At 38.2% G+C, this 27395-nt stretch overlaps 1 protein-coding gene and 1 pseudogene across 1 annotated transcript; one reads left to right on the top strand and one right to left on the bottom strand.

Moving 5' to 3' along the window:
• Positions 1–5350: 5350 nt before the first annotated feature.
• LOC109239284 (expansin-B15-like) lies at positions 5351–8118 on the top strand. Its single transcript, XM_019405826.1, has 4 exons — positions 5351–5640; positions 6002–6114; positions 6264–6463; positions 7545–8118. Exons 1-4 carry the CDS (start codon positions 5460–5462, stop codon positions 7885–7887), a joined length of 837 nt encoding a protein of 278 aa, XP_019261371.1. The 5' UTR covers positions 5351–5459; the 3' UTR covers positions 7888–8118.
• Positions 8119–8865: 747 nt separating this feature from the next.
• On the bottom strand, positions 8866–16229 carry LOC109239277 (annotated as a pseudogene).
• Between the last annotated feature and the right edge of the window lie 11166 nt (positions 16230–27395).

The following is a 27395-nucleotide window of genomic DNA, read 5'->3' as shown; positions in this document are numbered from 1 at the left end:
CATCTCCTGTCCCAACTGGTAGATGCGATGATGCCCAATAGCCTATGAAACATTTAAAATAGTAATTAAATAACGCTATATCACAATTATAAGATATTAATAAGCCACAGAAACATACCAGTGCCTCGTGCCTCCCGGCGTACGGTCTGTAGCGCTCGCCAAGTACATGAACGGGGTTCCCGATCATCATTCGGGTCTGACGGCGGTACCACTCAGCATACAGATGAATAGTGGCCTCCTGGAAAACTGTAGGTGGTAGCGGAATGCGCCCAGCTCGGTCCTCCCAATAAGCTATCTGCTGCTGTAGCCATCCAATATACTGCCGGTCTATGCTGGCACGGTCGTCCCGCTGATAGTGTGTAGCCTCCCATCCAGGCTCCCTCGGTATAGGCTGAGGAAGTCCAAACTGTCGAAGCACACGCTCCGTGGCATGATACTCAACGTGATCCCAGAAGATCATCGGGACGGAGGTGCTCCAAATCAGCCGGTCGACTGAGCAACAAGCGGGTAGCTGACCAAGCAACTCGATGATGTATGGCGTCCAGATGAACTACCAAATAATAACATAAAAATGAGTATGCAAAACACAACTCAATTTAAAACAACCAAGTGTAGGTACATATTTACCTGTCCGTCCACCAACATATCTAACACATTCCTGAGAAGGGGGAGATTATGATGAGCATCCGTCCCTCGGTAGTTCCCACACCGGAGAATCCACCTAATAGCTAGAGGGAGAAGCGGATAATCCTCACTGGGCGGAAGTGGTGGTAGAAGTGGCTGCAACGGCATGATCCGCTGCCAGGCCCAAAGCTAAGATAAAATGTTGATGTAAATTTATGAGTCATTTCACGATATAGAATTTGGAGTAAAGAACAAAGTATTCGGAAATTTATTGCACCTGTAGGAGGGGCAGAAAACCACATATATCAACCGCTGGACCTATGCTCGCCCGACACATGCTCCTATACAGATACGCCAGAACAGTAGCACCCCAGCTGTACTGGGGTAGCTCATCCAGCTGCTCAAGACAATGGAGAAAGCGCATACTCACTTTACTCCCCGAAGTGTCCGGGAACAAGACACACCCGAAAAGCAGGAGCAACGCCAACCGAGTGTACCTCTGAATCCAAAGATGCTCCGTCTCGTGGGTAATATCTGGGTGCAAATCTGCATCTGATCTCTAATGAATGACAAAGCAACGCGACTGCCACCCCAGTCACCCTGAGGTCTAGAACCAGTCAACTGCCCCATCATATCCGCCAACTGTGCACGTGTCATCCCTCTCCAGTGGTGGGGCAGTGCGAAGGCGCGTCCCTCTACACGCAGTCCGTATAAAACCTGGACATCCTGCAGCGTGATGGTGGCCTCTCCAGTGGGCAAGTGAAATGTATGCGTCTCCGGTCGCCACCGCTCTACCAAGGCCGTGATGAGCGACCAATCAAGCTGCATCCGTCCAAGCTCAAAAATGGTATATAATCCCGTAGTCTGGAGGCTCTCTACTACGCGCTCATGGAAAGGATGCCCCGCAATAAACTCCCACAAATCATCAGGCCTCCTGGGGCGGAGTGCCTGCATCGATAGCTGTCCCTCCCAAACATAGGAGGACCTATGGTCGCCCTGCAGCACTAGTAGCTGATCCTCGGCAGGTCCAGGATGCGCAGGCGGAGGAAAGGCCATGTCGTCTACTATAATTTAAACAAAATTAATTATTTGTGTTAGTGTAATAAATTAAATAATTAAGTATGATTAATATTGGAGAGAATAGTTATGTATGGGTTCCAGGCTTGATTTTCGAGGCCCGGTAGCACCGAGTTATCCTTAATTATTATGCGTCTACATTTCAACATTTTTAGAATTTTGTTACCTTAAAGAATTAAATTATAAATTTTTGAATTGGAGTAAATAATTATGTATGGGTTCCAGGCTTGATTTTCGAGGCCCGGTAGCACCGAGTTATCCTTAATTATTATGCGTCTCAATTTCAACATTTTTAGAATTTTGTTAACTTAATAAATTAAATTATAAATTTTTGAATTGGAGATAATAATTATGTATGGGTTCCAGGCTTGATTTTTGCGGCCCGGTAGCACCGAATTATCCTTAATTATTATGCGTCTCAATTTCAACATTTTTAAAATTTTGTTAGCTACTGAGACTCTACGCTAAAAGGCTCTACATTTTACTACGCTAAAAGGCTCTATATTTTACTTCGCTAAAAGACACTATATTTTACTACGCTACAAGGCTCTACAATATGAACATAACATTAACAATACAAATAAACAAAATAAATAATATTATTTAACAATACAAATTATTTATCAAATTTTAATACAAATTACATAAGAATACAAATTATTTATCAAATTTTAAGCATTTTTGGTCACAAACATAACATAATTTCGGGTATATAAATCAAATATAACACAAACAATCCGGTAGCATTTTTGGTCACAAACATAACATAAATTCGGGTATATAAATCAAATATAACACAAACAATCCGGTAGCATTTTTGGTCACAAACATAACATAAATTCGGGTATCAAATAAATAAATCCGGGTATATAAAAGATACAAAATTAAATACAAAAATAACATAAATTCACATGGAAACATACTAAACAATACTAATATGCATGACTATACGAGTTTCGGCATAAACTAAATTGAAATACCTCGATGTAAGTTTTTTGAATATTATTGAAATCGAATTTTTGCACCCGAAACACGGAATCCAAAGCTTCTTTTGTGTGTGAGACCTACACTCCTTGCTCTTTATGGGACGGGTGGGGCCGAATTTTTTTTTTTTTTAAATGAGGGGGGGAGCGGGGATTTAATGGAGGTTTGGACTTCTGTCTCGAAGGAAGAAGAAGAGCCTTATTTAATTAAGGCAATTCGCAGTATTATACTGCGAATTGATTTAACGGCAAAATTTCCGTTAACCTAATTCGCAGTACAGTACTGCGAAGTAGCCATTTTTGTAACTTTTTTTTTTAAACATTAAAAACGTACTTTGTGTCTAAAAAGTCATTAATTAAGTTTCGGACTCATCAATGGACAGTGTCAGTCCTTTAATTTCATGGTAAGGCAAATTAGCAGGCCTTCACTTGACAATATTTCAAGAGAATTTCAACAACGATGGATTATAGAAGAATATAATAAAATGATCAGAAGCTGCTCAAGAAGAAAAAGCTTAATTTCCAAAGGGTACATTCAAATGGACTTCATGAGACTATAGTGCAAGAAAATTAGAAGAGCAAAGATTCGGTGGGTGAGACATCATTCTCACTCGGATCTTTATTTAAGTGAAACAAAGCAAACGAGATTTCGAAAATGCCAAATTTTATTACATCAATATATTAATTACCGTTGAAATAACGTCCACAAACTCCCCCTAATAAAACCAAACAAATGAATAATTAAATGTAAAGAAGAACATGATAATGAACGTTATAAAACACTCCCACGTATCACTAGAGAGTTACACAAATGTGACAAAATGCACACTCCATCATTTAAGTCTAAATATATATATCTCAACTCTTGATCCTAAATAACTTTATGATAATCCACCGGTGAAGAATCGGGGTCCTCATTCTTTTTTCTCTCACCCGGAGTGCTTACACGAGGGTATACCTGGCACGGTTAACCGGAAATTAATAAAAAATTGGTCTGGAAAGATTCAAAACGTGATTAAGGCGTATGAGGCCTATACTGGTAAGGTATAATATGCGTCTTTTGGGCTCGACTAATCTCGATCCGTGCCCCATAATGCCTATTAAAGGGAGAAAACAATCTCTATGAGGATTATTTCTATACATAAAGCTTGAACTCGGAACTTCTAATTAAAGTAAAGGAATCTTGTCCATTCCACCATAACTTTTGGCGGTAAGGTGCTCATTCTTCGTCATGATAATCGATTACACACGAATATTAAACGCTAATATAAATAATAAGGATTTGGTTTGGGGCAAGATTAACTAATATAATACGAAGATGGACAAAAAGAAAAAGAGGAAGTTTCAACGACCAAAAACCGCCATCAACGGCAGGTTATTGGGGATTATTAAATGAAGAAAAGACACACAAAAATGACATACAAAGATTTGCATAAGGCCCCATTTCTGCCGACAAGTTTTGCCTTTCACTTTAAAGTCAAACTGTTGCTCAGGGCCGGCTCATGCACTACTGCTTAGAATATACCAAGCCATGCAATATTGTTAAATCAAGCACGTTGGGTAGAGGCTGATTAATTTTGAGCGATTTCAACAGGTTCAACGCAAGTTACTATACTTTTAGTTGGAATTATTTGTACATATGCAATAAAGTTAAAATTATTTATATTGAGCCAATCTGCTTATTCTGGCACATTAATATTTCTTCATTGAAAATGTAATGTTTGTAATTTCAGTCGTTGCAAAGGGAGTTTTCATTGGTGTATTAAAATTAATATTAAACAATCCGAGTAAAACCACAAGATCATAATATGGTTTTATATTTTGAATCTACGCCGCCATAAGTAGTCTTTTTTAACGAAGATGGAAGTAAATTACTCTTCTTTAGTTCATCATGCAAAAAACGTCTTCCCACGGAAAAGTTGCAGAACATTATATTACTCTCTTACTAGTATAGTAAGTCTACCAATACAGCCGGTGTACCTTTGGCACTACTTAGTCTTACTTAATGTATACGAAACTAGCTTAGTATATACAGTTTAATTTAGATGGTTGAAGAAGTATCAATATCGTAGCTAAACAGAGAAAAATTAATTAAGGAGCTAAGAGTAAGACTCCTGCGTCCCTTTCTCAAATGCTTTTACTTAATTACTCCTATTAAACAATAGTACTACTAATATATTTGTGTGGGTGCCCGTCAAACCCTATTGTGATATTTAATATTTAAGAGAAGACAAACCGTTACAAGAAAGTGTCTTCGTTCCGAGTATCATTTTTTATTCTCACTTTCTTGATCCGATCACTCATTATATGTTTTTATTTTCGCGAGGTAGAATTGATAAGGGCTCCAACTGTATGGTAGCCCACATGCATATTTGGTATTTAGCCTAAAGCAAAAGACAAGCTCAGAAGACCTTGACATCATTAGGGCCGAAGGAAGTGCGCACGAGGACGTTTATAATTAGGATATAATTTATATATACTGTATAAAAACATTTACACTATTAATATATTTAAATATGTTATAGTAGATTATCTACCTTATTTTTCAAGCTACTAATCACACTTATTATATACGATTATGTGTAGTTATCTTTTGTGGAGTAAAATTATATCTAATGGCCGCAGTCGGCATACCTTCTCTCTTTTCCCCCCTATATATACTAGATCTCTCTGTACGTTTTGCATTACCAAATACTTTTCCCTAGTAATATCATTACAAATTAAAGAAGTAGTGATAATCTAGTGCTACTTCATTTGTGAAGCAAGCTAAAGAACATGGCCTTATTCGCCATCTCACATTCGGTCATTCTTTCACATGTTCTGATTGCTTTAGTTTGTTTCACCAACCCGTGCTTCAGCTTCAGAGCTAAACATTTCAATTTGACCACCTCTGCCATTCACTGGTCGTCTGCTGGAGCTACTTGGTATGGCAGCCCCGATGGTGCTGGTAGCGACGGTAACTTACATCTCCATTGTCTCCATTAGTAGCGGTGGCCAAGATTTTTATTAAGGGATATCAAAATATATAAAAATAAACATGCAAAAAAATTAAAGGGAGTCAACATATAATATTTTTTTATTTTTTTTCCATGAAGGGGTGTCAGTTGACATCCCTTGTTATAAGGTGGGGACTTCATTAGAGCTGAAAATACTGCAAAGAATTCTTTACGCTATCACTATATTGTTACCTGCCTGTTTCCGATTATTATGGACAATTACCTCAACTTATGTTGTAGGTGACGCGATAGTGTAAGAATTTGTATAGACTGTTCGCATATGGAAGTTAAACACGTAACCGCATATGTTTATGAGTGCAGGAGGATCTTGTGGATATGGAAATGCAGTATCACAAGCCCCATTCTCTTCCTTGGTAACTGGGATTGGTCCATCCCTCTATAAGTCTGGAAAAGAATGTGGAGCTTGCTACCAGGTTCACCCTAAATCCTAAGCTCATGCAGTTTCATTGAACTTCTTGATTAACAAATATATATTGAAGATTTGTGAATTACTCAGGCTTAATCAGTCTTCTTTAGTCATTAGAAAATAAAAGTAATATAGTATATATATATGGTATTACAGGTGAAATGTACAAAGAAGGTGCATCCATCGTGCTCGGGGAAAGGAGTAAGGGTGGTGATAACAGACTTTTGTCCAGGAGGTCCCTGCGTCTCCCAATCTGCACACTTTGACTTGAGCGGAACTGCATTTGGTTCTATGGCCATTCCTGGACATGAACACAAACTCCGAGATGCTGGCGTCTTGCAAATCCGTTATGCTAGGCAAACTCCATTACCCGCCCCCTCTCAATAATTAAAACAACTTAATTAGGATATTTACCTAGTTTAATTCACACTATGCATGGGTGCAATTTGCCATTAGAATTAAGTCATCCATTCCATCAATTTCCCAAGCTTACTATAACCAGTTATTACCATTACTTAATTAGTTACTTTTACGTAACTTGATATCATACGTATGTCTTTGTGCTGTTATATACTCCATCCTTTTCAATTTAAATGACAAACTTTCTTCATTAGTGTTCCAAAAAGAATGATATCTTTTTATATTTGAAAATAACTTAACTTTGAATTTTTTACTCCCTCCGTTCACTTTTACTTGGCACGTTTTGACTTTTTACGCCCCTTAAGAAATAATAAATGAAGTGCATAATTTACCATGATACGCATATATTAATTGATGCATATTTTATTGGATTTGAGAAATGATTTGAAATGATTAATAAATACTGTGGGTATAACAGGTAAAAAAATTGTCTTCTCTTCATATGCGTAAAGTGACAAGTAAAGATGAAAATCTATTTTTAGTATACATGCCAAGTAAAAGTGAACATGGGGAGTATTTTTTACCTGAGAAACTTTTATAGACACAAAAAATAGCATTGGCCCCACAAAGCTTTTGCCCCTTAAGCTTTTAGGACCATATATTTCAAAAGTCATTCTTTTTTTCTTAAAGTTTGTGTCAAGTCAAATTACATCATCTAAATTGAAACGGAGGGAGTATTTAATATAAAATTAACGAAACAAAAAAAGATTAAAAGATTAACTTCTAGACGCTCAATTAAAGATAGATTCTTTTATATTATCTCTTTTTTTTTTTTGTTAGAATTCTTTTATATTATCAAGTTATTTAAAAGTCAACTATGTGTAAACTGTTACTCCATAATAAGCAGTGATTTGGAAGAATAAGATGGTAAGACACCTTTGAAGCTCAACTAGATAGATTAGTCCTGCAAAACAAATTAAATTTTTAATAATATTTGTATAATTTAACTTAAATAAATAATTCAATTATTGTATTAGTCAACGATATTTATTTAGACTAAAATGACTTGAATTTCAGGGTTGCGTGTGATTATTCAAGGAAAAACATAGTGTTCCACGTTGACCAAGGATCAAACCCAGAGTACTTCGCAGTGGTAATAGAGTTTGAAGAAGGAGATGGTGATCTTGCAAAAGTTGAACTGAAAGAAACAAAAAGCAGCAGTAGTAGTACTACTAAATGGAGGAAAATGCAGCAGTCATGGGGTGCTGTTTGGAAACTGGATGCTGGCTCTGAATTACGCCCTCCCTTTTCCATCCGACTGACTTCACAATATTCTCATCAGATTTTGGTGGCCAAGAATGTCATTCCCACTGGTTGGCAGCCCGGTGCTACATACCGCTCTCTCGTCAATTATCTTTAAGCGCTGGAGTTCTATTCACTGACAGTATTAAACAAAATATTTATGTTGTCGGTGTATTCACTTAGATTATTTTTAATTAAGTTTCCACGTATTTGGCTTGGAAGATAGTAAAATATGTATCCATACTATTCCTACTGTTCAACATCGGCCGGACCAAATGGTCTCGTGCTAAGATTAATATATGTATAGTGTGTTTGTATGAATTAGTGTGTGATTTAATGGTTCGGTTTCAGTTGGTTGAGTAGAAAAGTACGGTAGAATATACCGGTGTTTACATAAAACTATACTAATTTCATATGGTTAAGTGATAAATGCTGAGAATATGTATGAATTAAGGTGCAAGTACAGGTGGCCCTATATTCAAGTTATTAGCAACGATTCTATAAGTCATAACCACCCGAAGCAAACAAACTTGGTAATTTGTAGAGATTATAATTATCAAGGCTTAATTATATGTATCCAATGATGAACAACTTTTATCCAATATTCTTAAGATTATAATTATCAAGGCTTTATATGTATCCATCGATGAACAACTTCTATTCAAATCGTAAGATTTAACCCAATTAAAAGGTTAATGTATTATTAGGACCTAGTGTAAGAATTTCATCGATTGACATCAGTACGTGTCAAGCAAAAAATTGAGCAAGCCAATACAAAAACGTGTAATTTTTTTATTTTTATAACCATGGTGTTCGGGCTCTATCCATCGAGGCTTGGACAGATGAGAAAAAATCGCAAAGTAATCACCATGGTGCTTTTTGCCTCCACTAGGAACTGAACCTGAGACCTTATAGTTCTCAACCTACTCCATTGACCACTAGCTCGCACCCTTGCTTGCAAAACGTGTAAATATCTTCCCAAGTAATCACTGCTCAAGTAGTAATACAAAAAGGTGATCGTCCTCCAAAAAGGTTAGAGAAATTTATCTTACTAGACAGAAAAGCAGCTTTCTTGATTCAGATTTGACAAGGAATATATAGAAGCACCTTTATCTTCCATGGTTTGGCTACACGAAGGGGGTATAAATTAAAAGATAGTACAATGCAAAATAATGAATCACACTTTTTAACAAAGACAAGATATACCAATTACAAAGTCAAAGCTCAAAGATATGATAAAAAGGAAATAACAAACAAAAAATCAACAAATGTCTCAAAACAAGTCCTGATATTGCAGACTCCTGTAAATTAAAATCAAAACCTGCCTGAGAGTTTTCTATCAAGAAGCACAGGGATTGTTGAAGTTGAATCTTCTGAATCAAACTCTGTGCCTTTAGTAATCCCTTTTGCTGCTTCTAAATATTCCTCCAGTTTATTAGCCACATAATGCATGGTTGGCCTATTAGCAGAGGAGGGTGAGCAACAACTGATTGCTAATCTTACATATTTTTCCACCATTTCACTATCCTAGCTTCCCTCTAGCCTAGGATCAATAACATCGAGAACATCACCAGTACTAAGGGAAAGATCAACCCATTGAGTTATGTGACAGTTTTTGCTTGTTACCAGAGGGGGCTGTCCTGTGACTAGCTGCAGAAGCACAACTCCAAAGCTATAAACATCACTCTTTTCATGCAACTTCTGTAAATGAGCATACCTGCAAGCCAAGAATATATGGGGAGGACCGTCAGGATTAAATTCATATAATCACTGACGGTGTAAAGAATTTTATACCATCGGTGTAATTTAACCTGTTACAAAAGGTTACTTACAATTTATTCTAAAAATCAATTCAAAGAATGTAAAATGCAGATTGTAAAACTACTTACTCCTGATCAAGATAACCGATGGTGCCAACAACTGCTGTTGACACGAAAGAGCTCTCATCTAACGAAAAAGCTCTGGAAATTCCAAAATCAGAAAGTTTTGCTTGGAAATTTTCATCTAATAAGATGTTGGTACTCTTAACATCTCTGTGGACAATAGGCGGCGTGCAAGCATTATGCAGATAATCCAAACCTAGCAAGTCCTCGTTAATTTCAGCAAGAAAATAGACCAAATACGATAGAAAAATAGAAAAAGAACTATTATAACAACTTGAAGAAAGCAGAAGAAAACGAGATGAGGTAACGGAGAAAAACAAAAGCAACAACACTGAGACAGATTTGCTTACCTTCAGCTGCATCCAGAGCAACTTGAAGTCTCTCAATCCAACTCAGTGATTTTGGACTATGACCTGCATCAGCAAAATAAACTGCTCTAGTACAATTGCTTGATGTATCAGTAATTGTATAATATCAGTTGAATATTAGAACAAGCTCAGGAATATTTAGACAACAAATTCAGGGTTGAAATCTCCAATTAAGAGAAATAAGGGATAAAATATTATGTAAAATAGGATTTATTTTAGAAGTATTTAAGTGATGTTGGCTATGGAAGAGTAGAACTAAATACTCAAAAGATGAAGTATCTTTGAATAACCACAAGGTTTGAAGATATAGTCCATTGACAAACAATTTATCACATAGTTGCCTTAGTGGAAATAGAAAAAACAAAACCTTACTTGTTAGTTAGTCAGATACATATGAAAAGATTAAGAAGATTTAAGCATGAAAATTGTCAATTCTCACCATTAAGATGCTCTTTCACGGCCCCATTTGCCATGTACTCGTACACAAGGGCCATATAAGCACCTTCATAACAGTACCCAATAAGTGAAATCAACTTTCTGTGATGAACTCTTCCCAGTAGCTCAGCCTACAAAACCAGATAGTAGGCTGATTAATAGAGAATTAGTTCAACTGGTTCTGCAAGTCTATACAGATCCTACGAATTGTTGCTTTGAAAGAATTCATGAATTCAATAGGGCCAACTTCGAAACCTCAAGCTGAAATTCTTTGTATCCTGTCTCAGCAAGCATCTTCACAGCAACTTCTTTGTTGCCCAAGTTAGCCATAGTATACTATTCCAAATCCACCTCTGCCTAGAATCTTCTCAAAGTTGTTGGTCATACTCACTATTTTAGTTTACAAGAATCACTGGCTTTTCGACTCAAAAGACTTGACCATTTTATCCCCTGATTATAGAAGCATTGTCATAATTCAGTGAAAAAATCTTCGCCTTGAGAATGATAAGAACAAAAAGAAACCTGCACTCACCATACCTTTGTGTTTCATGAAGTAACTGTGACAACCCGGCCGGTCGTCTTAAGAATTAATGTCCCGATCCCCTATTAACTGCTTTCCCCGTGTTTATTTCTGCTCTTTTGGTTTGCCGGGATGTTCGATTTTAAGTTTCGGAGAGTTTTGGGACACTTAGTCCCTAAGTGAGAGCTTAAGTGTTGGAAAGTTGACCATAGTCGGAACAGTGTGAAGACGGCCTCGGAATGGAAATCCGATGGTTCCGTTAGCTCCGTTAGGTGATTTCGGGATTAGGGGCGTGTTCGGATTGTGTTTTGGAGGTCCGTAGCTAATTTAGGCTTGAAATGCCGAAAGTTGAATTTTTAAAGTTTCCGGTTCGATAGTGAGATTTTGATCCGAGGGTCGGAATGGAATTCCGAGAGTTACAGTGGTTCCGTTATGTCATTTGGGATGTGTGTGCAAAATTTCAGGTCATTCGGATGTGATTTGGTTGGGTTTTTGATCAAAAGCGGAATTCGGAAGATTTTGGAAACTTAGGCTTGAATCCGATGTGTTTTGGTTGATTTGATGTCGTTTGAGGTGTTTTGAAGACTGGTACAAGTTTGAATAAGGTTTTAGGATACGTTGATGCCTTTGGTTGAGGTCTCGGGGGCCTCGGGTGTGTTTCGGATGCTCAACGGATCATTTTAAGTTGTAAAAAAGTTGCAGATTTGGTTCAGCTGTTGCAGAGGAATTTTACCCTTCGCGTTCGCGAGTGGACTCTCGCGTTCACGAAGAGTCAGTTGAGGAAGGCAAAGATTAAGCCTTCGCGTTCGCGATGGGAGCTCCGCGTTCGCGAAGGGCTAAGGATTTGGTGCATCGCGTTCGCAGGATAGGTGTCGCGTTCGCATAGAAGGAATCGAGAGGCTGATTTTCAGTGGAATTAACTCATCGCGTTCGCGATGGGTGGACCACGTTCGCGAAGGTTCGTCTAGGTAAAGCATCGCGCTCGCGAGGGCCTTGTCGCGTTCGCGTAAAAGGTTTTTGGTCAAAGCCATTTTTGTGCTTCGCGAACACGAGGCTTTGACCACGTTCGCGAAGAAGGAATACCTGGGCAAAATATAAGATTTCAAAATCGAGGGTTAGCCATTTTTATTCAAAACTTAAGCTTGGGAGCTCGGATTTGAGCGAGATTTTGAGGGATTTTCAGAGGTATCGATTAGGTAACGATTCTAAACTCCTTTTTGCTTATAAAACATTAATCTAAACAAGAATTTATTATTTAATTTCGGGATTTGTATGAAAATTGGGGTAAAGTTCTTAGGCCAAGAAATTGAGTTTTGATTGGGGATTTGACATTGGATTTGGATAATTTTTATATGGTTAGACTCGTGAGAGTGTGAGGATTCTGGAAATGTAAATTTTACCCGATTCCGAGACGTGGGCCTGAGGGGCGTTTTGGTCATTTTACCTAATTTCGCGTATTAGCTTAGAATTTAATTGTAGAATCAGTTACTTGAAGTGTTATTTACAATATGCAATTGAATTGAGTAGATTTGGGCCATTTGGAGTCGAGTACTCGTGGCAAGAGCGTGGTTTCGGGTTGATTTGAGCTTGTTCGAGGTAAGTGGCTTGCCTAACCTTGTGTGGGGGACTTTTCCCTTAGGATTTGGTATATTTGTTAATTGAGATGCCTTGTACGTAAGGTGACGAGTGCGTACTTGTGCTAATTGTTGAAAATCCGGTTTTCATTAAGTACTACTAGTATGATTATTCTCCTGTTTCACTGCTTGTACTATTTAAGCCTGTGTTAGCTTAGGAAAAGCATGTCTAAGTGATTAAATTGCCTTATTTGTTTAACTGTTTTACCTGAATTCTGTGCAGCATGCTAGGCTAGACTATTTGTTTGCCTTAATATGAAGTTTGATATTTCTGAGCATTTCTTCTGTTGCTGCTGTGTATTTACATTGGGACAACGGATGTGGGATTCGGGTAGCAACCCCTTTGTCTGTTTACATTTGGGACTACGGATGTGGGATTCCGGTAGATCCCTCTGCACAGTTATATGGAACTACGGGAATGCACCCGGTAGATTCTCCCAGTACTGGGTATTTATGTTTGGGACTACGGAACGAAATTCCGGTAGATCCCCGTGTACTATGAGCTGGACTACGGGACGGTATCCCGAGAGACTTGCTGGATATGTATATTTGGGATTTCAGGACGGTATCTTGGAAGATCCCCGGTTGATATTATTGGAGTTTGAGCTGTATTTTCCTTCGGTGTTTATATTGTTCCTGCGTAGTTGTTGTTGTTCTTTATATCTGTGTTACTTTTACTGTTGTACATATTTATACTGCTTTATGTTCTACACTGTCGAATTATAGCTTTTATTTAACCTCAGTAGGGCCCTGACCTTCCTCGTCACTACTCAACCGAGGTTAGGCTTGGCACTTACTGAGTACCGTTGTGGTGTACTCATGCCCTTTCTGCGCATGTTTTTCATGTGCAGATCCAGGTACGTCGATTCAGTCCTACCACCCGTGAGGCGAGGCGACTGCTCTAGAGACTTCGAGGTACATGTGCCGCGTTCGCAGACCGAGGAGTCCCTTTTTATTCTAGCTTTTAAACATTTGCCCTTCTGTTTTTCTTTGTTAGATATTCTGGTGTTAGACATTGTTAGATATTCAAAGGCTTGTGGATCCGTGAGTTTCCGGGTTTTGGGATAGTGTATCAGATTTTGAGAAGTTGTGTGTATATGCCAAGCGGCATTTAAATATTGTTTCCTTAAGTTATTTTCGGCTTTTGATTATTTATTCCGCAAGTTTAGTTTATTTTCCGCATTTGTTAGGCTTACCTAGTCGTAGAGACTAGGTGCCGTCACGACAGTTCACGGAGGGCGAACTGGGGTCGTGACAGTAACAAACTGTGATAACCACAATTGAGAGTATCAACAATGCAGCTACTGATGCAACTACTGGAACTGTAAATTTCTTTTTGTTACATGCAAATGATTGACAACGATTTGGATTTCGGGCTACAAATCCATCCATGCTGTTGCAAAAAGATGTGTTACTCTACAGACTAATGAACAAAGGTTCTATTCAAGAGTTATCAGCAATATCTCTATTCAAATCAGAGAAAGATACTTAGTCAATCAAACCCACAAGAACTTGATCTGCAAAAAAACATCTTTTAGCATTTTTGGACTTGACACTTGTGGAAGGAACCAATCCAAGTGAAAGGTCATTACATTATAACAGGAATAATATGTCCCTTAGCTTGAACGTAATCGCAGTCAGAAGCACCCTAAACCAGAAAAGCATTCTAAAACAACCAATCTTGTTACTTTTATTGCATAACATGGAACTTGAAAGAGGCCTAACAGAAGAACACCTAAACTTTAGTACCTTGCTTGATTTTTTTTCTTCAAGTTTTCGTGATGTTTTGCTCTTATCTTAGTTAGACGTGTGGAGATAGACGAAATCCAAAGAGAATTATAAGATTAGTTTGGGCTGGCATAGGCATTATAAATTGCTAGCACTAGCGCTGTGCATTGTTTCTGTTTGATTGAAGGAAAGGGACAAAAGAGAAGCAGAACCATATCGTTCACAAATTCAGTCTGATGATAAACTCATTTTAACTACGACAGAGAGTACAATATTTAGCTATATGTAGAACATATTATCTACTGGAAACTAAAGTAAGTTTTGCGCAAACAAAAAAGAAGACATAATAGGGAAGATAGTAGTCCACGTATAAACTAGTACTACTAATTGATGATATGGAAATATATCAGCATACCCGAGCAAGAAGGCTCCATTATTTGCTTTTTCAGCAAGCTCAACTGGAATTGAACCCCAGAACTTGTTCCCTGTTAAGTTTCTGCCACAAAAATAGCAAAGATACTCTATTCATCTGATCATTTTAATTGAAAATGACCATGTAACCAAGTTGAAGAAGGAAGTTCAAATAGGACTTACAGGAACCTCAAGGATGTAAATCCTGCAAGAAAGCTAGGCACCGGACCACTCAAATCATTGTCCGATAGATCCCTGAGATTATCAAAATCACTTCATTCTCTTGAACTATGATCCTCTTTTTGGTCAATCTTCATAGATTTTAATTCCTTTTTCAGGTTTAAGGAAGCTTACAAGTACCGTAAAGCAGTTAAATCTGATATGATAGGTGGAATCTCCCCACTTAATCCACTGGAGGACAAGTTCCTGGAAAGAGTTTTGAACATTTAGCAGTAGAATTTGAAAGAGCTAAAGATACTTCTTTGAAAGGTAAACTTATTCCTCATGCAATTTATTCAGCAACTGGAAAATATATTAAATGATATATGTAGTGGAAACATACAAGCCTATGATTTGGGTCAAACTGCTGGAACTGTAATTGCAGCGAAGACCTTCCCATGTGTAATCTTTAGGGAGACATGGATCTCCTTGCCAGTTTTTCTTCACACCAAAAGTTTCCTTAATATCCATGATTGCATCAACTACACTCCAAAAAAGCAGAGTAGGGATAAACAAAAGAGAAAATTGATAGGAAACATAACTATGCAATGTAGTTCTAACCCAGTATTTTTCAGAAAGAGTATAAATATGCACTGTGAAGAATAACTCAAATTTGAACAAATACTAAGTTTTTAACCCATAATTGCAAAAGTCCAATGGATAAAGTGCTGCTAACATAAATATTGAACTCCCTATCAATTTTAAATCTTGGATCTGCCTCTGCTTAATAATGATCAGTCTAATTTTATACAGGAAGAAGTTCTTCTATTTGTAGATCAAGATATAGTGCTGTTATGCACATTTTGAAAGGACCCAACGATCTTTCATACTGTTTAAAATAACCATATGTAGAACCCTATCAACATGTGGTCCTTTCCAGTAATCAATCAACAACTGAAATAACAACGATTACAAACTATAATGGGGAGACAGAACAGTATACGCACCATCAATTTCATCTCAATAACCTTTTAGCAGAATAAACCTCAAATGCGTGGAATTGTTGGTTCGACGCAACGTGTTGTTGAAATTGCTACGACTCATGCGCTTGTCTTCCATGACAAAAGGGGTCAAGTACTCTGGCTCGAATTCAACCCACACAGTTTCATCATTAATAATGACATCAAATTTTCTGCTCTGTTTAGGTTTAGGCTCACAATTTCAGCAAAATGTAAGTAGGTGTAGTACTCGGTTTTGGGGTCAGCAGGACCCCATGAAAGAGTCCACGTACCTGAATTTCGTGGCGTTGCTGCCGTCCCCATCGCAAGGGTCGGCGTGTAAAAGTCGTTCTCAACATCCCTGTCAACTTCTCTTCTCGTGGAGACTATGACCGTTGAAAAGGCTTCCAAAATCTATATCTATACGGAGGGTTTGGCTAAGCTTATAAGCCGGTCAAACTAGCTTATAAGTACTTTTCGGCTCATGTACGCGTTTGATAAAGTTAAAAGTGCTTATAAGCCAAGTGCTTATAAGTCAAAAATAAGCCAAAAGCCATAAGTTGGTCACACCCAGCTTATGAATTTTTAGCTTATAAGCACTTTAAGTTTGACCAAGATTTTTACTATTTTATCCTTAAAATATTCATTTTTAGAACAAAACTCCTACGTGGATACTCACTGCCTCAAGTATTCAACCTAACCCCCCTCCCCCTCCCCACACCTCTTCAAGTCTGCAATTCTCATTGACTATTTAAGATAAGTAAATTCTTTATTTCTTTGCATATTTATATCTATGTGATTGTGATTAATCTTTGAACTATTTGTAATAAATGAGGACATATCAAATTTTGGGTATATTGCTTTCTAAGTGTTGTGTTGATGAAGACAGTGTTTGTTTCTCTTCAAATATTTTGTCCTGTTTAGGTTAATTTTTTACTGAGAAATTTTTGTCAATTTATTAAGTATTATAACTTATGTTATATGCTTATGATAAAATAAATTATATTTATCATAAAAATTATCTTATCAAAGCGCAGTTGTATTTAAAATAAAATGATAAATAGAATATTTTATATTTGAATTGATTTGGAATCTAAAGTTTTGAAGAAATTACGCTCTTAAAAGTGTAAATAATTCTAAGGTTATTTAAGTCATTTTAACAGAAAAAGAGCTTAACAGTACTTTTTTATCAAATACTGCAACAACTTATTATCAATTTCAGCACTTAGAGCCCGTTTGGCTTAGCTGATTTAGAATAGCTGATAAGCATTAGGTGCTGAAAAACACTTTTAAGTGCTGAAGTTGATTTAAAAAATAAGCAGTTACGTGTTTGGATAAAAGTGCTGAAATTAATAATATGCAGCTAAAGAAACGGGTATATGAAGAGTTTTGTTTTAAAATGAAGTATTTTAGGGATATAATAGTAAATATTTTGGTCAAACTTAAACTGCTTATAAGCTGAAATTTGATAAGTTGGGGGAGACCAACTTATGGCTTTTGGCTTATTTTTGGCTTATAAGCACTTAACTTATAAGCACTTTTAATTTTACCAAACGCGTAGATAAGCCAAAAAGTGCTTATAAGCCAGTTTGACCAGCTTATAAGCTTAGCCAAACACCCTCTTATACCCAAACACGTAACTGCTTATTTATTAAATCAGTATCAGCACTTAAAAGTGCTTTTCAGCACCTAATGCTTATCAGCTACTTCAAATCAGCTAATCCAAACGGGCTCATAATCTATATATCTTTCTATCTATAATAATATAAAGAGAATTTGGTGTGGCACTTCTGATACGTTAGTGTTAAAAAAAACAACAGTCTTAAGAAATGTAGCTCAAAATAACAATATAAAACAAGAAGATAAGTAGAATAAGAGAAGATGTCACGACCCGGATTTCCCACCATCAGAGCCGTGATGGCGCCTACTCGTGGTAGCTAGGCAAGCCAACTTATTTACCTTTTCATCAATAAACAATTATCTTAACAGTTTGTAGCATCAATATAGAACATGAAACCTACTAAGAACAATAGCGGAAGTCTGTCTTATAAATATGAAACAAAATGCGGAATAGTCAATAATAACCTCTACCCAAGATTTGGTGTCACATTACTCACGAACTACTAAGAATATACTAAATACAAAGGTATGAAAGAAATATATAAGTTGTCTGTCTCGAAAACAATGAGGCAACAGTCAAAACAGAGAACATAAAGAAGAGACGCCGGGCCTGCGGACGCCTGCAAGGCTACCTCAGTCTCGTGTAAATGAAATCCTGCTCCCGTACTACTGCTGTTGCTGCTCCTCAAAACCTGGACCTGTGCAAAAATGCACAGAAGTGTAGCATCAGCACAACCGACCCCATGTGCTGGTAAGTGTCTAGCCTAACCCCGGCGAAGTAGTGACGAGGCTAGACTGGACACCACATAAACCTGTGCAGTTATAAATATATAGCGAAAATCGAATACAAAGCAATTAACAATATGGGAGGGGGAAACATGCTATGGGGAGATACAATATTAACAGTAACCCAGGGTAATAAACTAAAGCAACTTAGATCCACCATAAACAAGGAATCAATACTCAATATAAACACAGGGCATCAAATAACTGTTGCGGCATGCAACCCGCTCCATAATTACCATTGTTGCGGCGTGCAACCCGCTCCACAAATACCACTGTTGCGGCGTGCAACCCGACCCATATCATTTATCATGTATCATTGTTGCGGCGCGCAACCCGACCCTCACATATTATTGTTGCGGCGTGCAACCCGACCCTCACATATTATTGTTGCGGCGTGCAACCCGATCCTCAATATCATTGTTGCGGCGTGCAACCCGCTCCACCAAGATCATATTTCCTCATCCAAACCACAGTCACAAATACGGGGCAAGAGAGTAAATAAACAATAATGAAAATCCCGGCAAGGGAATACACATGACAAACAACTTAATAATCTCAGTATCCCGGCAAGGGAGAGAAAAAAAAAACCAACAACAGAATCAACAAAACGTCCGGCAAGGGAATAACCAGTAACTCTTTCCCTTTCTTTCTTTTCTTACTCCACGATATCACTGGAGCCCAAGCTCCAAGAAATTTCTTATCTCATATTCCGTCACAAACAACAATATAACGACTTCCCAGTAAGGGAACAAAACATCATCTCAAATATCCCGGCAAGGGAATTACTATACCCACATTAGTTCCAACATCTAACCACCACATTAGTTCCAACATCTAACCACCACAGCTATAACCAACCTATTACCACACTTGACCACCTCAGCTATATCTAACCGACTACCACACCCAACCAACCCATCTATAACTATAGTCATCATACAACACAAGGAAACATTAACCTAAGCGACCCTAGTATCCGTTAAGAACACAATGCATAGGAATCACAACCCAACAATAGCCCGCCAAGAGGGCAACATAATGATCTCTCCTCTTTCTCACTTTTACTTCACAATTCTTTTCACAACTCGAGCAGATGCTCCAGAGGTTCAATTATCACTTATACTTTCGCAATTCGTTCTACAACTGGAGTCGACGCTCCTCAATGAATCAAGTCATTTCATATACTTTCAATATTCGTATCACAGTTCGAGCCAATGCTCCTAGGAATCAAATTATCATATCACCATTCACATGTTATTCACAACATATAGAAATACTCCAATAAACATGAAATTCAAAATCAGTTCATGATAATCACATTATAAGGACTCACAGTCATGCTAGACACCAATGTATAGATACTCGTCACCATGCCTATACATCGTACTCGATCACATAGCAATTAGCAACAAGACTCAACTCCTATTCCCTCAAGCTAGAGTTAAACCAAACACTTACCTCAAAGCCTTGAAATCCACTTAATCCTCAACTATCGCTTTACCTCGCGGTTCCACCTCCAATTCGCTTGAATCTAATCACAAATTGCTTAGTTACTTTAATAAACACTATATGAAACAATTTGAATGCATAAAAATAAATTTCCCAAGTTTTTCCCAAAAATTCCAAAAATGCCCCCGGGCCCACGTGGTCAAAACTCGAGGTTCGAACCAAAATCCGGTTACCCATTCCCCCACGAGTTCAAATATATAATTTGTTTTGAAATCGGACCTCAAATCGAGGTCCAACTCCCCAATTTATGGAAAACCTAGGTTCTACCCAAAAACCCCAATTTCACCCATGAAAATCCTTGATTTCAAGTGGAAAACATGTTTAATGATGTTAAAAGTTGAAAGAATTGAGTAAAAATTAACTTACAAATGATTTGGGATGAAGTTTGCTCTTGAAAAATCGCCTATGGTGTTTGGGTTTTGAAAGAATGGTGAAAAGTGATGAAAATTCGACTAAGTATAAAATTTGCTGGGCCTCGGATATGGGAAATGCGAACATAGGTTCGCATTTGCGAACAAAACAGGCGTGGGAATATTGCAAACATTTTAGTTCGCATTTGCGAACTTGGGTCTGGAGGAAATTTTCGCATTTGCGAAAATTACATCGCATTTGCGATGACCCCTACCTCGCATTTGCGAGCCTTTTCCCGCATTTGCGAACACAGAGGGAAAATGGGGCTATCGCATTTGCGAAGGAAGACGTCGCATTTGCGACTGGGCTGCTCTCGCATATGCGAACATATTGTCGCATTTGCGACCCAAGCAAAGTCTCCCCTTTTTCGCATTTGCGATCAAGTGGTCGCATTTGCGATCATTTCTTCGCAAATGCGAAGACACCAGCACTGAAAATACCAGATTTTTAAAAATGAGAAAATGCAATCCGATGCCTATCCAAAACTCACCCAAGCCCTCGAGGCTCCAAACCAAACATGCACACAACCTCAAAAATATCTCACGGACTTACTCGCGCAATCAAATCGCCAAAATAACATTATGTTCATAGAATCAAGCCTCAAAACTCATGATTTTCTTCTAAACTTCATAAACTTCCACTTTAGATATTTAGGTCCGAAACACGTCAAATGACATCCGATTTCGACCAAACTTTACAGAAAGCACTTAAACAATATATAAGACTTGTTCCGGGTGTCGAAACCAAAATACAAGCCCGATACCACAGTCTTTTAATCAATTTTCATTTCCAATTTCCTTAATAATTTCAGAAAAATAATTTCACAGAAAAATTCTTTCCTCGGGCTCTAGACCTCGGAATTCGACTCCGGGCACATGCCCGAGTCCCATATTTTTCTACGGACCTTCCGGGACCGTCCAATCTCGGGTCTGGGTCCGTTTGCCAAAAATGTTGACTAAAGTCAACTTTAATCATGTTAATATCAAAATTCTTCAAATTTTTCTCAGAATTCACAAATTTCAACATAAAAATTTTTCGGCTACGCGCCCGGACTGCGCACGCAAATCGAGGCAAGTAAAAATAAGGTTTTCAAGGCCTCGGAAGCACGGAACGAGTGAGGAAACAGGTGATGACCCTTTGGGTCGTCACAGAAGAATAGATACTTTCTTATTTAATCAAGTGTTCAAGTGTGTTCCATCTCACATTTCATGACTCTATTTATACTATTACATACGAAGGTTACAAAATGATCGTCTTAAACATGACATTAACAATTGAGATCATGGGGGAAGATCATGGGGAGAGGTTATGGAGGTGTGGGAGTTATAATCATAATAGTGAAGAGTAGTGGGAGACTATTTACATCATGGGTGAAAATAGTGGGAGTAATGGACATCCATATTAACTGCAGGTTTTACAACACTCCCCCTTCGATGTCCAAAAATAGATAATATGCCTCGTTAAAATCTTACTAAGAAAAAAAAACCTGTGGGAAAAAATCTTAGTGAAGGAAAAAAAGTACACATATCTTTATACGCTTTATTTGCTGCCTCGTTAGAAACCTTACCAGGAAAACCCAATGGGACAAAATTTAGGCTAAGGAAAAAAGAGTACAGCGCGTATCTTACTCCCCCTCATGAGAAATCACTTTATTTCTCGAAGACGCCGCATTACAATCTTCTGTCTCAACTTCTCAATTGTTGAGGTTGGTAATGCCTTAGTGAATATATCAGCCAAATTTTTACATGAACGAATCTGTTGAACATCAATTTCACCATTTTGTTGAAGATCATGCGTGAAAAAGAACTTTGGTGAAATGTATTTTGTTCTGTCTCCTTTGATGTATCCTCCTTTTAGTTGAGCGATGAAAGCATCATTGTCTTCATATAGTGTAGTTGGATTATCTTTTTTCATAAGAAAACTACATATTTCCTGAATATGATGAGTCATTAATCTCAACCAAACACATTCCCGATTAGCTTCATGAATGGCTATTATCTCAGCATGATTTGAAGATGTGGCAGCTAGTGTTTGTTTTATTGACCACCATGATATAGTTGTACCTCCATATGTAAACAAATAGCCTGTTTGGGATCGGGCTTTATGTGGATCAGACAAATAACCTGCATCGGCATAGCCAATCATTTCTGACTTGAATTCATTAGAATAAAACAATCTCATATCTATAGTTCCCTGAAGATATCTAAATATATGCTTAACACCATTCCAATGTCTTCTTGTTGGGGAGGAGCTGAATCTTGCTAATAAGCTTACTGCAAAAGCAATATCTGGTCGGGTATTGTTAGCAAGATACATCAGTGCCCCAATTGCACTAAGATATGGAGTTTCATCACCAACGAGCTCTTCATCATTTTCTTGAGGCCGAAATGGATCTTTATTTATATCAAGCGTTCTCACAACCGTTGGGATACTCAATAGATGTGCATTATCCATGTAAAATTGCTTTAAAACCTTTTCAGTGTATATTGATTGATGGACAATAATTTCATTTGGTACATGCTCAATTATAGGCCAAGACAAAATTTTGTCTTACCAAGATCTTTCATTTCAAATTCTTTCTTCAAACACTCTACAACCTTTGCAAGCTCTTTAGAAGTACCAATGATATTCAAGTCATCAACATATACAACTATGATGACAAATTCAGATCAAACCTCTTAATAAAGACACGAAGGCAAATAGGGTCATTTTTGTACCCTTCTTTTAGCAAATACTCGCTAAGACGTGTACCACATCCTTCCTGATTGCTTCAATTCCGTATAAGGATTTCTGAAGCTTTATTGAACAAGTTTCTCTTGAAATTTTATGTGCTTCAGGAACTTTAAATCCTTCAGAGATTTTCAAAACAAATTCATAGTCCAGTGAGCCATATAAGTAGGCTGTGACAACATTCATCAACCACATATCAAGCTTTTCATGGACTGCCAGATTTATTAATTAACTGAAGGTAATTGTATCTACCATAGGAGAATATGTCTCCATATAATCAATGCCAGACCTTTGCGAAAACCCTTGTGCCACAAGTCGTGCTTTATATCTTAAGACTTCACCTTTCTCATTTCATTTTCGCACAAAAACCCATTTGTACCCCACTGGCTTGACACCTTCAGGCGTTTGGACTATTGGTTCGAAAACTTCACGTTTTTCGAGTGAAGCCAATTTCGCTTGAATTGCGTTTTTCTATTTTGGCCAATCATTTCTCTGTCTACATTTATCGACAGATTTTGGCTCATGATCCTCATCTTGTTGCATTATTTCAATTGCAACATTATATGCAAAATTATTGTTACAACGTTATTTCGGTTCCACCTTTTTCCCATAGAGACATAACTTATTGAGATCTCTTCATTTTCATAATTTCCAGGTACTAGAACCTCCAGTGAGGTCTTATCAATTACTATGTCTTTATGCTCCTCTTGAGCAATTACCTCCATGTTATGATCAACTTGATCATTTGCCCTTTTCCTTTTTCGGAAATTCTTATCCTTGGAACCGATTGGTCTACCACATTTAAGGCGTGGCCTAGACTCATTTGCATTATCATACTGTCCAGCTGGGACATCAACTCGAATTGGAGTATTTACAGCTGGAATATGCGATTTAGTAACTCATGGAAGGTTAGTAAATGCATCTAGCAATTGATTTGCAACATTTTGCATATAAATGATCTTTTGAACTTTTTGTTCACATTGATTTTTACGAGGATCCAAATGAGATAGAGATAATACATTCCAATCTATCTCTTTTCCAGCTATTTATTTTCTCCCCCTAATGTTGGAAAAATCGATTCATCAAAATGACAATCAGCAAATCTAGCTGTAAACAAATCTCTTGTCATAGGCTCCAGATATTTTATAATAGAAGGAGATTCATAACCAACATATACTCCCAACCTTCTTTGGGGACCCTTCTTTGTGTGTTGTGGTGGAGCAATTGGAACATATACCGCACATCCAAAAATTCTTAGATGGGAAATATTTGGCTCCTGACCAAAAGCCAACTGTAATGAGGAGACTTCATGATAACTGTTGGCCTTAGGTGCACAAGTGCTGCTGCATGCAAAATAGCATGTCCCCACACTGAAAGGGGAAGTTTTGTCCTCATTAGCAGTAGTCTAGCTATTAATTGGAGGCGTTTAATCAATGATTTTGCAAGACCATTTTGAGTATGAACATGAGCAAGTGGATGCTCAACTTTTATTCCAGTGGCCATACAATAATCAATAAAGGCATGAGATGTAAATTCACCAACATTATCAAGACGAACTGTCTTAATTGCATAATCTGGAAATTGTGCTCTTAACCTTAATATTTGGGCCAACAATCTCGCAAATTCCATATTACAAGTTGACAATAAGCACGCATATGACCATCTTGTAGATGCGTCTCATAAAATACTTGAATGATCCACATGGAGGGTGTATAGGCCCACATATATCACCATGTATAAGTTTTAGAAATGCAGGGGATTTAATCCCAACTTTAGCTGCCGATGGTTTAATAACCAATTTTTCTTGAGAACAAGCAGCACAAGAGAATTCCTTAAATTGAAGAATCTTCTTGTTCTTCAATGTGTGCCTATTTGAATTCTCTATTATTTCGCGCATCATGTTAGAACCGGGATGACCCAACCGGTCATGCCAAATGATAAAATTATTAGAAGTAGTAAACTTTTTGCTTACTATAGCATGTAATTCAACCACACCAATGTGTGGTACAACCCAGAAGCAAATGCGGGTAATTTTTCGTGCATATATATTTTTTCCCGCTTTTATTGTAGTAATATAAAGGTATTCAACCTTTCCTTCGTTTGATGTCTCAACATGGTAGCCATTTTGGTGAATAGCTTTGAAACTTAACAAGTTTCTTTGAGACTTACTACAATACTATTAATTGTTAATATCGTTCCTCCAGGTAGTAATAAGCTCGCTGTCACAACCCAATCCCCACCCGGTCGTGATGGTGCCTCTCGTGAAGACAAGGCCAGCCAACAGAACAATCAACACTGCTTTTGACAATTTCTTAGCATAACAGGTTTAAACCATAGATACTGATTAATCATAAGTGCGGAAATAAACGTAACATAACGGGGAAAAACCATCCCAAACTCAGCCCGATGATCGGGGTGTCACAAGTCACGAGCTACTACAGAGTTGATGAAAATACTACAAGTCTGGAAATATAGTCTGAAGATGAATAAAATATGCAGAAGATAAGGAAGAAACGGGGCTGTGGACGTCGACAGCTACCTCGTCTCTCCTAGTCCGCCTGGTCTGGAAGGAAATCAGCACCCAGGTACGAACTCAGCCGTGCCTGTCTCTGCACACATGGTGCAGGAAGTAATATGAGTACTCCGACCCAGTGAGTAATAAAATTAAATAACGACTGAGAACATAAAATCCCACAAGGGCACAAATAATGCTATCTCAAGCAGCAACATCAGATAAACAGTAGAAACCAGTGAAATATAGGAAGAAAATCTTTTTGAAAACAGTTAAAAATCAATCATACTCAACCAGTAAGTCAGCCATTGTTACCTGACCGGTCAGCCATTGTTACCTGACCAAACGCGTATTACAGTGCCATTGTTACCACTGGTCAGTCATTGTTACCTGACTGGTCAGTCATTGTTACCTGACCAAACGCGTATAACAGTGTCATTGTTACCACTGTTCAATATTTAATCACTCTAGATGGGTACCCGCGCTCACTGTGGGTGTGCAGACTCCGGAGGGGCTCCTACAGCCCAAGCGCTATCAACAAGGCCTGAAAGCCTGAACAGTATCAATACGAGGCCTGAAAGCCTCCTCACCTCACTCATCATGCCCTCACATAAGGCCCTCGGCCTCAATCAGTCCAGAAATAGTCAACAGCCCCTCGGGCAACAGTAAAGCAATAATACTCAGCTCAAACAATAGTTCAAATATCAGTTTAAAACTCCAAGTTTGAGTAAATATGGCTGAGTTCAAGAAACAGTGTAAATCACATGGACTGAGTTCAAATAATATTTCAAACAGTGAGGAAAACAGTGATGTTAGTTCATAAAGAGTTCAAACAGTCGGCAATAAGCCCCAAATATGGCAATAAGCCCAAATCATAGTGAAAACAACAAGTCATTGCTAATACGCGGTAAAATATCATCCGGACTGGACCAAGTCACAGTCCCCAATAGTAAATGACCCCGCGCTCGTCATGGAACGCGTGTCTCATCTCAACATAGCACCAAGTTGTGCAAGTCCGGGGTTTTCAAACCCTCAGAACATCATTTAAAATCATTACTCACCTCTAGCCGGTCAAAGTCTAGCTCGCTATGCCTTTTCCCCTCGAATCAACCTCCTCGTGCGTCGAATCTGATCAAAACCACAAGGAATACATCACAATAGGCTAATGGGTCATAACCCAATCGAAAAGACTCGAAAAATATCAAAAATCACGAAGTTGGCAAAACCCGAGCCCCGGGCCCACTTCTCGAAAAATTACGAAATTCACATCTCCGGATTCCTCGTCTCGCCACGAGTCTATACATATCAAAATCATCAAAATCGGGGTCCATTTGACCCCTCAAATCCCTATTTTAAACTCTCTTAAATTCAAGCCCTAAACCACCATTTTTGACCTTTGATTCCTTGATTATTCAGTCCAAATTCATGTTTATACACCATAAAATCAAGCTCTAAGTCCAAGAGTTCATACCTGATAATAGCCCTCGAATCCCTCTTCAAAATCGCCTCAAAGCTCTCAAGGTTCGGAGTCCAAAATGCTACTCTTTCAAAAATTCGCGAGGAAGATGTTTTCACTTAACCTGCCAGTTATTTCCGCTTCTGCGGATTAATTCCCGCTTTTGCGCCTTCCGCTTATGCGGTCAACGTCCGCTCCTGCGGACCTTTCACTTAAGGCGACTTTCCGCTTCTGCGGTCCAACTTCGCATCTGCGGGACCGCTTAAGCGACCCAATGTCCCGCTTCTGCGGAACCTGACCTGGGCTCCTATTTCCGCTCCTGCGAGGCCTAGCTCGCTTCTGCGAGACCGCATCTGCGATCTCCTTTCCGCAGATGCGGAAACACCTGCTGCAACCAAAAACCTGCAATTTTCCAACTTCAAATTCCTTCCGTTAGCCACCCGAAATCACCCCGAGGCCCCCGGGA

The sequence above is a fragment of the Nicotiana attenuata genome, unplaced genomic scaffold (assembly GCF_001879085.1).
Source record: "Nicotiana attenuata strain UT unplaced genomic scaffold, NIATTr2, whole genome shotgun sequence".
Lineage (NCBI taxonomy): Eukaryota > Viridiplantae > Streptophyta > Magnoliopsida > Solanales > Solanaceae > Nicotiana > Nicotiana attenuata.
This window is presented reverse-complemented; position numbering and strand designations above follow the sequence as displayed.